This window comes from Microchirus variegatus (assembly GCF_963457635.1).
Source record: "Microchirus variegatus genome assembly, chromosome: 2".
Lineage (NCBI taxonomy): Eukaryota > Metazoa > Chordata > Actinopteri > Pleuronectiformes > Soleidae > Microchirus > Microchirus variegatus.
Window position 1 is genome coordinate 9235080 of NC_139803.1, and position 11775 is coordinate 9246854.

Consider the following 11775-nt stretch of genomic DNA (forward strand, 5'->3'; position numbering starts at 1 on the left):
TTGATTTTTTAAAAAACACAATGAAGAAATCACAGTCACACCCCTCTCTCTCTATCCCTCGCTCTGTGTCCGACTTTCCCTTTATAGTGGGGGGAGATTAGGTCGTTAATCCGGGAGAGGAAAGAGCCACTCCTGATGCAACAAAAAAAGGATTTCACTCAGCCCACCAGAGAGAGGAGAGACCTGCTGCTCATACACATCTCAACACAACATACACATTCAAGGTTAAGATATTATATGACATACGTATGCTATAAATAATCCCGCAACAACATAGTGTTATTATTATAAAACTGTCATGTCCCTTCCACTTTAGGATAAAAGCAAAGCTTACAATGGAACCAGTTATTCCCATATTAGCCTGACAATATACTAAGTGCACATTTTGAGTTATGCTGTTTATACACAAACTTCCCCTATTAAGAATTACATGCATCGTTAAAGGTCAAGTGTGTGTAAGAAGTAGAGTGGAACAAAGTGGAACAAATGAAGGGCTCTTCAGCTCACACCTAACCCCCCCCCCCCCCCCACCCGCCCCTCCATCTCGCAGCCTGTCAGGAAATCAGGAATGGCCTTCCACCACCATTCCAGACAGGATGTTAACACTCTCACAACAACTGTCTCCACTCTCACATGCTTCTCTGTCTCTTCCTCCATCAACTTGATTTGTTTTTGCATTGGTGATTAGAAGACGGCTTCCGGTTTGTTGGGGTGAGGCCGACGTGGGAGTGATAATATATTGATGAATAGTCACCAGGGGGGGAGACGAAATGCTTAATGGAAGACTGTGGGGAAAAAACGAGCCTACTTCTGACTTGATTTACGTCAGTTAGTTAGTTTTAAGAACAGATTTGCTAGTTTTTATTTTTTGCTTAGTTTTAGAATTACATTATTAAAGGTGCATTATGTAATAAATTGAAAAAAAATCCTCCTAATATGTCACGGAGACTCATGAATAATATTCACCAACAACAACAGTACAGCCAAACTATTCGCATTAAAAAAATATTTTGCAGATCGCAAATCATGTTTTGGCATGTGGCGCCACCTACCGCCATCTACCAATCATTGCAGTAAGGAGAGTCTCAGCTACCGAGCAACCACGGGTTGCCATATCTGAGCTACAATGGCGGAGAAAATGAAACCTAAAAGACCTCGGTATTTTGAATTTGAGTGTTGTAACTGTTTTTGGCCACATTCCTACATATGGCGCCTTTAATCAATGACTAAATTAATCATCAACTATTTTTTATCATCGATTAATCGGTTTTAAATTTTTTTTAATGATTAAAACAAGATTAACTGTAACTGATCAACATTTTTTAACGTGATATTTCTGATATTTTATGGACGATTAATTGATTAATTGATTATGTAAATAATTGTTAGTTGCAGCTCCAATGGCTGCCTCTGTAGAACAAAGCACTTGCCTAAATGGCCATTTAGCGAAAGGCATCGTAAACTTCTAAAAGGCTATGAAATATTATTGTTCATTTATACAATGTACTTGTGGCCCAGTATATTCATATATCTGCCAATAAACGGTGCTAAATGTCACACACTGAACCATATTAATGAATGCAGACTGAAAGTGCTTTTATTTTGGAAAACGTAACCGGATGTGCGTTGTGGCTTCCGTCGGTGGAGTTAGCAGCTTTAGCGTGAGCAGGCTGACAGCTGAACGGCTCGTACCGGAGCAGCAGCAGCAGCGGCAGCAGCGCAGTGTGAAGCCGTCACAACACTCACTTTAAAGTCCCCCTTTTCCACGAGAAGCACCGACACCGTGCGACGCTTTTCTCCCGCAACCTCTGGACGTGTTTTCCGCTCATTTGGAGGACTTTAACCGTAAAAACCTCGGGATACATTTACATTTTTTTGTTCTTGTGTGTGTTTTTTTTCTTTTTCTTTACCGAGAGAGAAAAAGGATCCGTGTCCGGATGTGGCAGCAGCAGTGTCGGGTTTTTTCGCATGGCGTAGGCACCTTTTTCTGAAGCGAGATATTGTCGGTGTGTCGGGGAAAAAGGCCCCCGGGTCTGCAGCTTATTTGACAGCGTTGTGCCTCCACATTAATGTGAATTTTGACGGAAAACACGAGCGACATGATTGTGCAATAGAAAGGAAGAAGAACAATCAGCGCTACCTCTGTGTTGACTGTGGACACCACGGATATTTTTGGTTTTTCTTCCTCTTTTAACAACAACAACATCGCCGTTGTGATAACTGGTGTGAAGGAGAGGAGGTAAAGAGGGAATATCCGTGTCCTTTTCCCCCCTGTGTGTGGTGTATGTGTGCGGTCAAATCCCTCCGTGGACCGGGTAAACCTTCGCGATGACGGGCAGCACTCCAGCGGACATGGTGAGAAGTCTTTACCATCACTCCAAACACGATTTAACACCCATTTATATTTATATCCACAGAGGTTTGGCCGAATAATGAAGAATAATAAATATAAACATCCCGGAACAGCTTCTTCCTCCACACGGTTCCTACTTCTAGTTATTTCACCTCTCCACAGTTATTGTAATTATACTTGATTAATGACATTAAGGTCCTAACACAACACATAACATTATATTAATAAAACATTTACAGTGATTACAGAACAATACATACATCATTGACAAATCATTGCCACCTCCACCTGCAGAAAAACAGGAGTGGCACTTTTCCATGACAGGTCTGGTGTGTCCTCACAGGGAGTGTTTATTGGGAGGAATTGAATATTCTTCCCATAAGGAAGTTTGTATACGTGTATAAACGCTTTATAATAACACGTATTTCTTGTTTGTAGCCTATGACTAAGCCTATTATATGCACATAATGCAAGGGCCCTTGCTTTATGGAGGCTGCCATGTTATGCCACCATGTTTCTACAGTAAACTGAACAATCCAACCAAAAGGGAACATTTTTAGAAGGAAGTTAATGTTTACAAATGGAAAAAAAGAACATCAACAAACAGGGATCTGCAGTTTCGCCATTGGATGTTACTAATCCTGCGATTCTGCAAAAGAAAATGTATGTTTCTCTGTTTAGCGAGCAAATATTAGGAGTTCAACTTGATAAACTATGTGGTGACACATCTAATGTGGCCACAGAAGAATGATAGATGGGAAGGTGCAATTTGATAACAGAAGAGTTCTGGTTCCTGCTGATACGTGGTAACATTTCATTTTTGTTTCCTGTTTGCTTCATGCAGTAAGTTTCCTTATAATTCCACACACATGTCCCTCTTGTTACCCGTCTCTCTTCCAGGGAAGTAAAATATAAAAGCGGGATTGATTCCATTGCACCTATTATTTTATTTCCCACCTCCCTTTTAGCGTAAAACTTAAAAAAAAATTGTTTCCTATTAGGTATTTTTGTGCACAGGGTGGATTAAGGCCCAGAATAACACTATTTTCTGACACTGTAAGATCAATTTATGGCCATAAAGTTCATTTTATGTGATTGTTATGTGTTGTTTACCTCCCGATGAACTCCCATTATTATGAAACTGTACATGAGCTCACACTGTAAATGACATGTACATAATCCATCACAGTCTTCATCAGGTCCTTGTTTATGTCAGTGAGGCACGTTATGGTCGTCTAGTAAAGCCTTTTACTTGGAGAAACGTTTAAGATAATGCATGTAAAGCTGCCATTTCTCTCACACTTACCCCCAAGTTAGACTTTTTGGCGGAAACCTTCTTCATCACAGAAAGCCGTCGGGGCCTGCAGGAAGCTGAAGTTTTATGTGAAGGCTAGGTGCCTCTTTGAGTGTGCACTGACTGCTAATTGCTTTTGCTGCTACCACTCCATTATGTCATAGCAAGTGGTGCGTTTCAAAGAAGGCCGAACAGTGACCTTTGCTCTGCAGTCGCCGTCGGTTAATTTTTACCCGTCAACTCGTGCAAGACATGATCCTGAAATGACCTTTAATAATATATAGAATGTTGAGTTGGGTGTACTCCGCCTTGGACTTAATAATATTTAATCTCTGTCAGTTTTATGCCATATTTGCTCCTTGTGTGTGTGTGTGTGTGTGTAGTCTCTCAAAGAATACCTCCAGGTATATTAGGATAATCCATGTGATGCTTGGGTTTTGGTATTTATGGCCCAGTCAGAGCTTAAACATCTATATATAGCACGCCGTAAGGAAATTCCACGGATTAGAGACATAATCATAAGATGAACCTCATCATTATATCATCTGTCATGACCGACCGCGAGAGAACATGACATCATCTGTGTACACATGTAAGGATTTCATATGAACCGCTGAGGTCTGTCAATCAAAACAATAACAAAAGGCAGTTTGATGATGTCAGGGAAACGGCATGGGATCATGGGAATTTGATATTTGAATAGAAATGTTCAAGGTTTTGACAAAAGGTGTCGATAATGGATGGACGGAAGTTTTAACTTGAGCGTCTCTTGAAATGAATCAGGAGATTTTAATTAATGTCGCAGAGCAAGAGGCAAAAAATATGTGGTTAAGGTTCCGCAACACTGCAGACTGACCATTGTGTGGGTTTGACAGTTAATTACCGCTGTTTGTGTTATTCTGTCATTTCGTCTCTTAATTGGGTCTGTTATTCAAAAAGAGAAATCAGACCATTTGTGCTATTAACAAAATAAGAGGAAGTGAGACGTTTACTTTAATTGTTCCCCCACACAAACCTTTAAAAGCTGTATAAGATCATCGAAGTTCGGTTCACGCCTCCAGCTAACCCTGCTGAATTTCCTTTAAGCAACACGCTGAATCCGTGCCAGCTGCTTTATAGCTCGGCCTGATCTGTGCTCTGAGCATCTCCCTGCAGGGGAAGCATCCCATTATTATCGCATCATTTTATGTCAGTGTCGGTGCAGGAAGTTCATTTCTTCCGCGATAAAGTAACAATACTTTCTCAGCTGCCAACTGCAAATCGCCTTTTTTTTAAAATGGGTTTTACTTTATTCCTTCTGGGTCTCAGCTCCATGCTAGTAGTGGAAAACATTAAAGGTCAAACTTTGCACATAAGTAAGACGTTTCAGCCGGAGAGTTCATCTTCATCGCATTCACCTTCCTAACTCTGTCTATACGTCAAACTAAGTATTGTGCTCCCTATGGAAATATCAGCTATCAGCGTTTAACTCGACCTGTGTGGGTGAAATCAGCAGCAGATGATTTCACTCCCTCACCCCACCCACTTGTCCCTGTCCTCTGTCATTCCGTGGAAAGAGTCACACACATAGAAAGGCTGTATAGAGAGGGAGTTGGAGTAGGAGGAGAGGAGATTGCTGGTGCCAAACATTGTGGCTGAATGAATCTGAGAGAAAGAAAAGGAGGTGGAATAGTCATGGCCCCTTGAGAATGGAGGATGGGCTTTTTTTTTTCTCTACGACAGAGAGAAGGATGGGGAGGGGAGGGGAGAGGGGGCAAATTACATCGCCCTAGGCTGATCTCAGAAGTGCTGACAGGGTCAAAACGGTCTCCTTGGCAACAGAGAAATGCTAGGATCCAAAGACTGCATGCCTGTGTGTGTGTGTGTGGTGGGACTAGGTCAAGGTGCAGTGCAGGTATTTGTGTGTGTGTGTTTGTAACAATGAACAGATGACAGAGGAGGAGAGGAAAGCGAATAAAACAACCGTAGCTTGGTTTGTCTGAGCTGAAGAGGGACAGACCCCTTTTAGATCTGGAGGCATCCAATCACAAGTGGACAGTGCTAAGTTCAACCTGGCTTTAATGAGTCTGATTGTACGGATGAATGTTTTTTTGTGTGTGTGTGTGTTTGTGTGGAGCTGAGCAGTTTGGGTGCATTCAGACCTGAGCCTAGCAATTGGATCCCTCACCATAGGGGGTTGTGAGGTGGTGGCGGCACTGGTGCCAATCCCAGCTGACATAGAAGAAAGACCGGGTTCACCCTGGACAGGTCACCAGCCAAAGAAACAACCATCCACTCTCACCTACGGTCATTTTACAGTGTGCAATTTGCCTAATCCCCAAAATCTGCATCACACACGTACACGGTGAGAACATGCACACTTCGTGCATGAAAGGCCCTTGTTCCGACCGGATCGCGAAACCTCGTAGTGCTAACCGCTACACCAATTACACAAATTCAAATCTATAAATAAGAAAAATGCTCTCTCGTGGTCTGGTTTTAGTCAGAGACAGGATCGACTGCTGCAGCAGACTGAGCTGAAGTTGCCAAAGGAGCCTTGTGTTTGAGAACTTCTCTGTTTGTGTTACCAGCAGCAAACTTTGCCTCTGTGCTGCTGCTGCTCTCAGTTCGATCAGTCACTGTTGTTGTGTTTCTTGTCTTTTTGTTTGTACAGACACAGCAGCTGCACCTCATGCAGCAAATATGGCTGCAGTTGGCAGAACTACTACTACTGCTATTAAGAGCACTGCTCTTAATAGACCAGTTTCTATACATCAGTGGTAACACCTCACCTTTTACCAGAAAGCAGTACGATCATGCGTGGTCGGGCGTTTTCAGTCGCAGTCTCCAGGCACACACACACACACACACACGCACACACTGGATCCTGACATGCCACGAAGAATCAAACACTGTGCTCCCACCTCTACACTTTCAGTGGGTGGTGTTCACACACCCCATCATTTGTGCTGTGGTGAGTGTGTGTTAATTTGCAGTGGAGGTGGCAATCACAGGCCTGACTCAGCCAGACCAGGATGTTAAGTAGAGCATATTAAAGCGGCAGGTGAAAAACGCTTCATCTGTAATTATGACCAGGTTGGAATCTCAAATTTGTCTCATGGAAAATGTGTTTATTTGAGTAGTTTGATAAAGGACCAAAGAATGACTTTATCAACAACATCTCAGTTATACGATCATCAGTCATTTAGACAGCAGCACCCGCACAATCCGTAATCTGAGAAATCACTCGTTATTACCAGGAAGTGCATAAAATAAAAACATAAAGAGTGTGTTACAATAAATACAGTGGAGTATTTCAATTCCATTAATCAATGACAGTGAGTTTTGACTAAAATACAAATTAAATCAATGTTGTTTTCTCAAAAAGGTCTCGTTTTGTCCAACAATCTGAAGATATTTGTTGTGATACTGGAGATTAGCTCACATGTGTCATGATGCCACTAAACACCAGCTCAGTGTTGTTGCTACTTCTTAATTCCGATGCTTTAAAAGCACTTTATAGTTCATTCCCGCATTGTTGGGAGTCTCCTTTTGGGAGCACTGACACACACTGACCACAAAGACGCTCACAAAGGAGTCAGAGGTTAGGGGTCGGAGGTCAGCTGTGTGTGGCTCCCAGATGAAGGAACAATGGGTGGTGGTGGTGGGGGGGGGGATCCTCGCTGCTGAAAACTGCTCTGAGCTTACCTCAGCGTGTGTGACACTGAGTCGCGGGGGACATGGAGAGGTTGCCCTTCAGCCTCAGGCCGGAGCTGCCAACCCCGTGTTGATTGACACGTTCAGAGAGAGAGAGCGCACACACAATTGGATCCCAACGGTGCCGTTTGGATGAAAACACGCCATGTTACAGACGTCATGTGTTGAAAGTGTGAGTCACTGATCGAGATTACATCATCGTCCTGCCTGGGTGCAACGAGTTGACGAATCGGCTCTGACGTTGTCACATGTACGCCTCGGAGCGAAGATATAGTCGATGAAGGTACTCAGTCATCCAGGTCATAATCTTCTTCAGTCGTTGGCTGTGGGCGACTCAACGTCCAGTCGAAAACACAGATAGTGTCATCCCAACCAGTTGTGTTACTGGACACAGACGTGGAAAATGTCCACTCTGTGTTTTATTATCATTGTATGAGTGGAAAACACCTCAAATATCGAGCTGTGGAAGTTGCACGTTTGCACGTTGTATTGACAAGTTTTGCCTTTGTCCGTGCACGCGTGTGTTTGTGTTTGGGCAGCAATTCAATTGTATTGATGCACGTCTACACCCCACCACTCAGAGCCACTGATCCATCGATCACTTGCGTAACTGTTTGTTTGCCACGCGCTCTCCGCTGTCGCGCGTGGGTAAGCACAGATTTGGTCGTATATATATATTGCCGTCTACACTGCTGCTTTCCCCTTTTCCCCGAAGTTATAGCTTTAAAATAAACCCTTTATATTTCTATGAGAGTCGTAAAAGTATAATGGGTGTCATTTAAATTTTGTTGTGCATGCGCCAACACCTTGAACCAAAGGAAATGTGTGGGTGCAGAGTATGTGGCACTGCTGCAGCTGCAGGAAACAAAAATAATCTGGCATATTATGTCCTGATGCACAGCAAGCAGAACATGTAATCTATTGCCTATAATTCCTATTTGTCTTGATATTTAATCCGCCAAACAACTCATGTAATCTTGGTTTGTTGCTCACATGCAGGTGCGCTGCACAAAAGGAAACCACCCAATTTGAATCTTCTAATCTTTTCCAGTTTTTTTTAAGTTTGTATTTCTGATCAGTGAACAGTGAGAAGACAAAACAGCTCTGAGAGTAATCCAGAGGATTCCTAAAATTAAATAAAAGTTGTTTACACTTTAGATTTGGGAGCACATATTCACCATTTACTAGGTGCTTATTAACATATATAAAGTATATATATACATAAAGTGTGACCAGAAAGTTATGTATGTGTGCACATGTGCATGCATGTTGGGATGAGGCCTTATTCTGCTGGAAATCCCCCTGTTTTCAGCACTCATTGTTGGCAGGTATGGCTTTACTCAGGCGGAGGAATGTGTGTTTTGGGGACTCCCATGGTCCCGGTTCAAGGGGAAATTTCAAGCCTAAACCACTGCCTCCGGTCCTCGTCTCTCTCTTGAATGTGATCTGGCATCGGTTTTTGTGCTGTATAAGTAGTTTATTACCCTGACGTCGTTTTTCCACAATAGCCGCGTCTCTCCTGCACGTGTCGGACACCGAACACCTCGGGACAGAAGTAAACGGAGAGCGCTCTTCAGCTTTTGTGCCAAGTGTTACAGAGTCGGAGCATGACTTGACATGAATGAGTAGGTGTGAGTGTGTGAGTAATCCCAGCGAGCCTCTGTACGCTCGCAGAGCTCTTTTTTGAGCGACGTGCTTTTGTGTTGCGTATTTATGCGCGCGTGGATTTACATAGATAGAAACCAGTTCAAGAACAACCTGTTCTTCCTGCTCAGGAGTGACGTGTTTGCTGTTGGCTTAGCCAGTGGATTAACACCCACTCAGTACACGTTTGCCTCAGATACCAGCACAAACCGAGCTGCATGTAAAGGCCATTGTTTCAGTGGTGTGCGTCGACGCTGTGCACGGTGACATTTGGTCCCTTGTGACCAGCCAGTGTCACGTCTATATATATATATATATATATATATAAATATATAAATCTGGTGGTAGTTCACCAGGTCTGTATATAATTGTTGAATTTAATCATCTCCACATCATGAAAACAGAAATGAGGAAGAGAAACTTGAGATGTGAAAGAGTAGCATGTAGATAATAAAAGGAAAAGCTTGTTTTCAAGCAGGAAACAGTGAATAACCTTTTCATGTTTGTTTAAATAGTGACATAAATCATGAATGCAGTAGCTTGTGTACTCATTTCAGTTATAAATTAACCGTACTGTACTTCTGCCCAGATATACAGTGTCATATTTTTTGGTCTCGTCGGACATTAACTGCACTAACTGGCTCTTATTTCGATGTAATATCTTTACGTACTTGGCATTCACAATGTCACATGACGGGGGGGAACTTTGCATAAGGTTTTCACAATTTCTGCCGCGCTCGCCCTTTACGTTTATGCTAAACAAAAACACTCGGCTGAAAAGAACATTGTATTTTTATGTTCGTCTAAATGTTGAGAAGAAAGAGAGTGTGTGTGTGTAGGAGAGCAGTGGGTGTTTGACTGGCTCAATAAAAGGGAGTCTTTCAGCTGCGCTGGAAACAATTTCCAGCTGAGGGGACATTTATATTAAAAGTGTGCCTCGCCAACATAGACTGTGTGTGTGTGTCAGTGCGTCACAGCGGCCAGTTAACAAGAGGCAACTGTCCCTCGCCCTGATACGCTGTGAGACGTGCTGCCATTTTTAAATCCGTCCTGATATTTGCATGTCCGGTCCCAGAGCAGACAGACAGACAGACAGACAGTCAGACAGATATGACTGTCAGTGTCTAGATTCTCCGGGTCTCATACAGCGCAAACATGAGCCACAGAGCGTTCCTCCAAAGGTCAAGTCTGGACAACTGGATATTCCGAGATCATCTGCTCTCCAGTTGCCCCTGTCGGGCCTTTGATGCAGACTTTAACTGCTGTAGCTGTAAATGACAGAATTACTTCTTTTTATGCTTTATGCATAAAATGTAAATTAAAATCCACCTTGCTCACAAGTAACTTGTCAACTCTCTTTAGTTTTTTTTCAAAAGTAGCCATCATAAAACTGTCAAAACACAGCACTGTAAATCATGAAGGGAATAATCACGCACTGCAGAGAAGGCTATTTTTATTTTTCTAAATGAAGGATTATCATCTAAAATTGTCACAAAAACACTAGGTGAAGACCTAAACGGCTTATTACTGCGGTGAAACACGGTGCTGTAGGTAGAGGTGCACGGACGACACAAACTGTGTGGCAGCCTCAGGACTGAGAAAGAATCCCAAACAGTGAATTGGAAAGACGGCGGCTCCTTAGCAACACAATCAATCAGCTTGTAGCAAAAGCAACGGTTGCTAGGCAACACCTCAGAAACTTGTGTGCGTGTGTCGTATCGAAAAAGAACCATCTCTCGACCAACCTCAGACTTAATCCTTCGCTGGTAACCCAAAGGTCAGCGTCACGGCGGAGGCTTTGAGTGATTTGAACAGTACGGAGAGCAGTAATCCTAATTTTTCCTCATTAACCTTTGAACCCTCACAAAAACAGACTCCTGTATGTGTATCTGTACTCGATAGTCGATCCTGATTCTTTGCCGAAGCACCGCAAAGTAATATTGAATGATGACAGGGATTGGATTTATAAGCTGTAATGATGATCTTGTACGAAATTGGAAGTGGTTCCTGCTTTTCGCAGAAAGGTTGTTGTGATATTCTTGGAAAGGACAATAAGGAAATGGATGGTTAAGACAGCAGACAGCCTTATTTGCAGCTTCTCAGATATGTTATTTATTATTTTAGATATGCACAGATACACAGGAGATATATGATGAGGTTAAGGTCACTCGAGAGAAAAAGATGTCCAAGATGAGGTATGTGCTTGTATTTGTTACCTCTTCTGGCATAAACACTGACTTTGTCAGGACCGAAACCTGGTCCTAATGAGGCATGAACCTAATTTCTGAGGAACTGGTTTAGTTTGGAGCTAAGATTGAAGTTGTGTTTAGGTTAGGGTTAAGCATTAACTAGTTAGAGATGTATTTAGGCTGTCAAAAAGGAATGGAAGTGTGTATTTGGCAAAATTTGTACATATCACTAATGATGTCAGAGATGTGTGCATGTGTGTTCCTATCTGAATGAATAAGCAGTAATAAATAATTGGACCATGGACTGGAATAATTGAGGTCTTTCTGACTGCTTTCTTTACTATCAGCTCCTTGTACTGAGCATCGGTTTATCTTAAGGCAGCCGGCAGAACCTTGACTTATGCAGAGGGCATTTAGACTTTGACTTATGAATGTGAAGTGGTTTCATGTGGTTGGAAACCAAAACGGCAGCAACCCAGTGACTATATCAGTGTCCCCATCAGCAATATAAGCCAGTGGGCTTCAGGTGTTTGTGGGTCAGTGAGGAACGGCACAAGTTTAACCGACTGCGCTCCATCAGCTGATCTTAATTGCAGTTT

General features: G+C 42.6%; 1 protein-coding gene across 1 annotated transcript in view; it reads left to right on the forward strand.

The window, feature by feature from the left end:
- The first annotated feature begins 1691 nt into the window (after window positions 1–1691).
- Window positions 1692–11775, forward strand: part of ubl3a (ubiquitin-like 3a) — a 24387-nt gene continuing 14303 nt past the window's right edge. Inside the window, exon 1 of the mRNA XM_083910693.1 lies at window positions 1692–2355. Within this exon, the coding sequence (XP_083766819.1) occupies window positions 2329–2355 (27 nt within the window). The 5' untranslated portion in view covers window positions 1692–2328. The remainder of the gene's footprint in view (window positions 2356–11775) is intronic.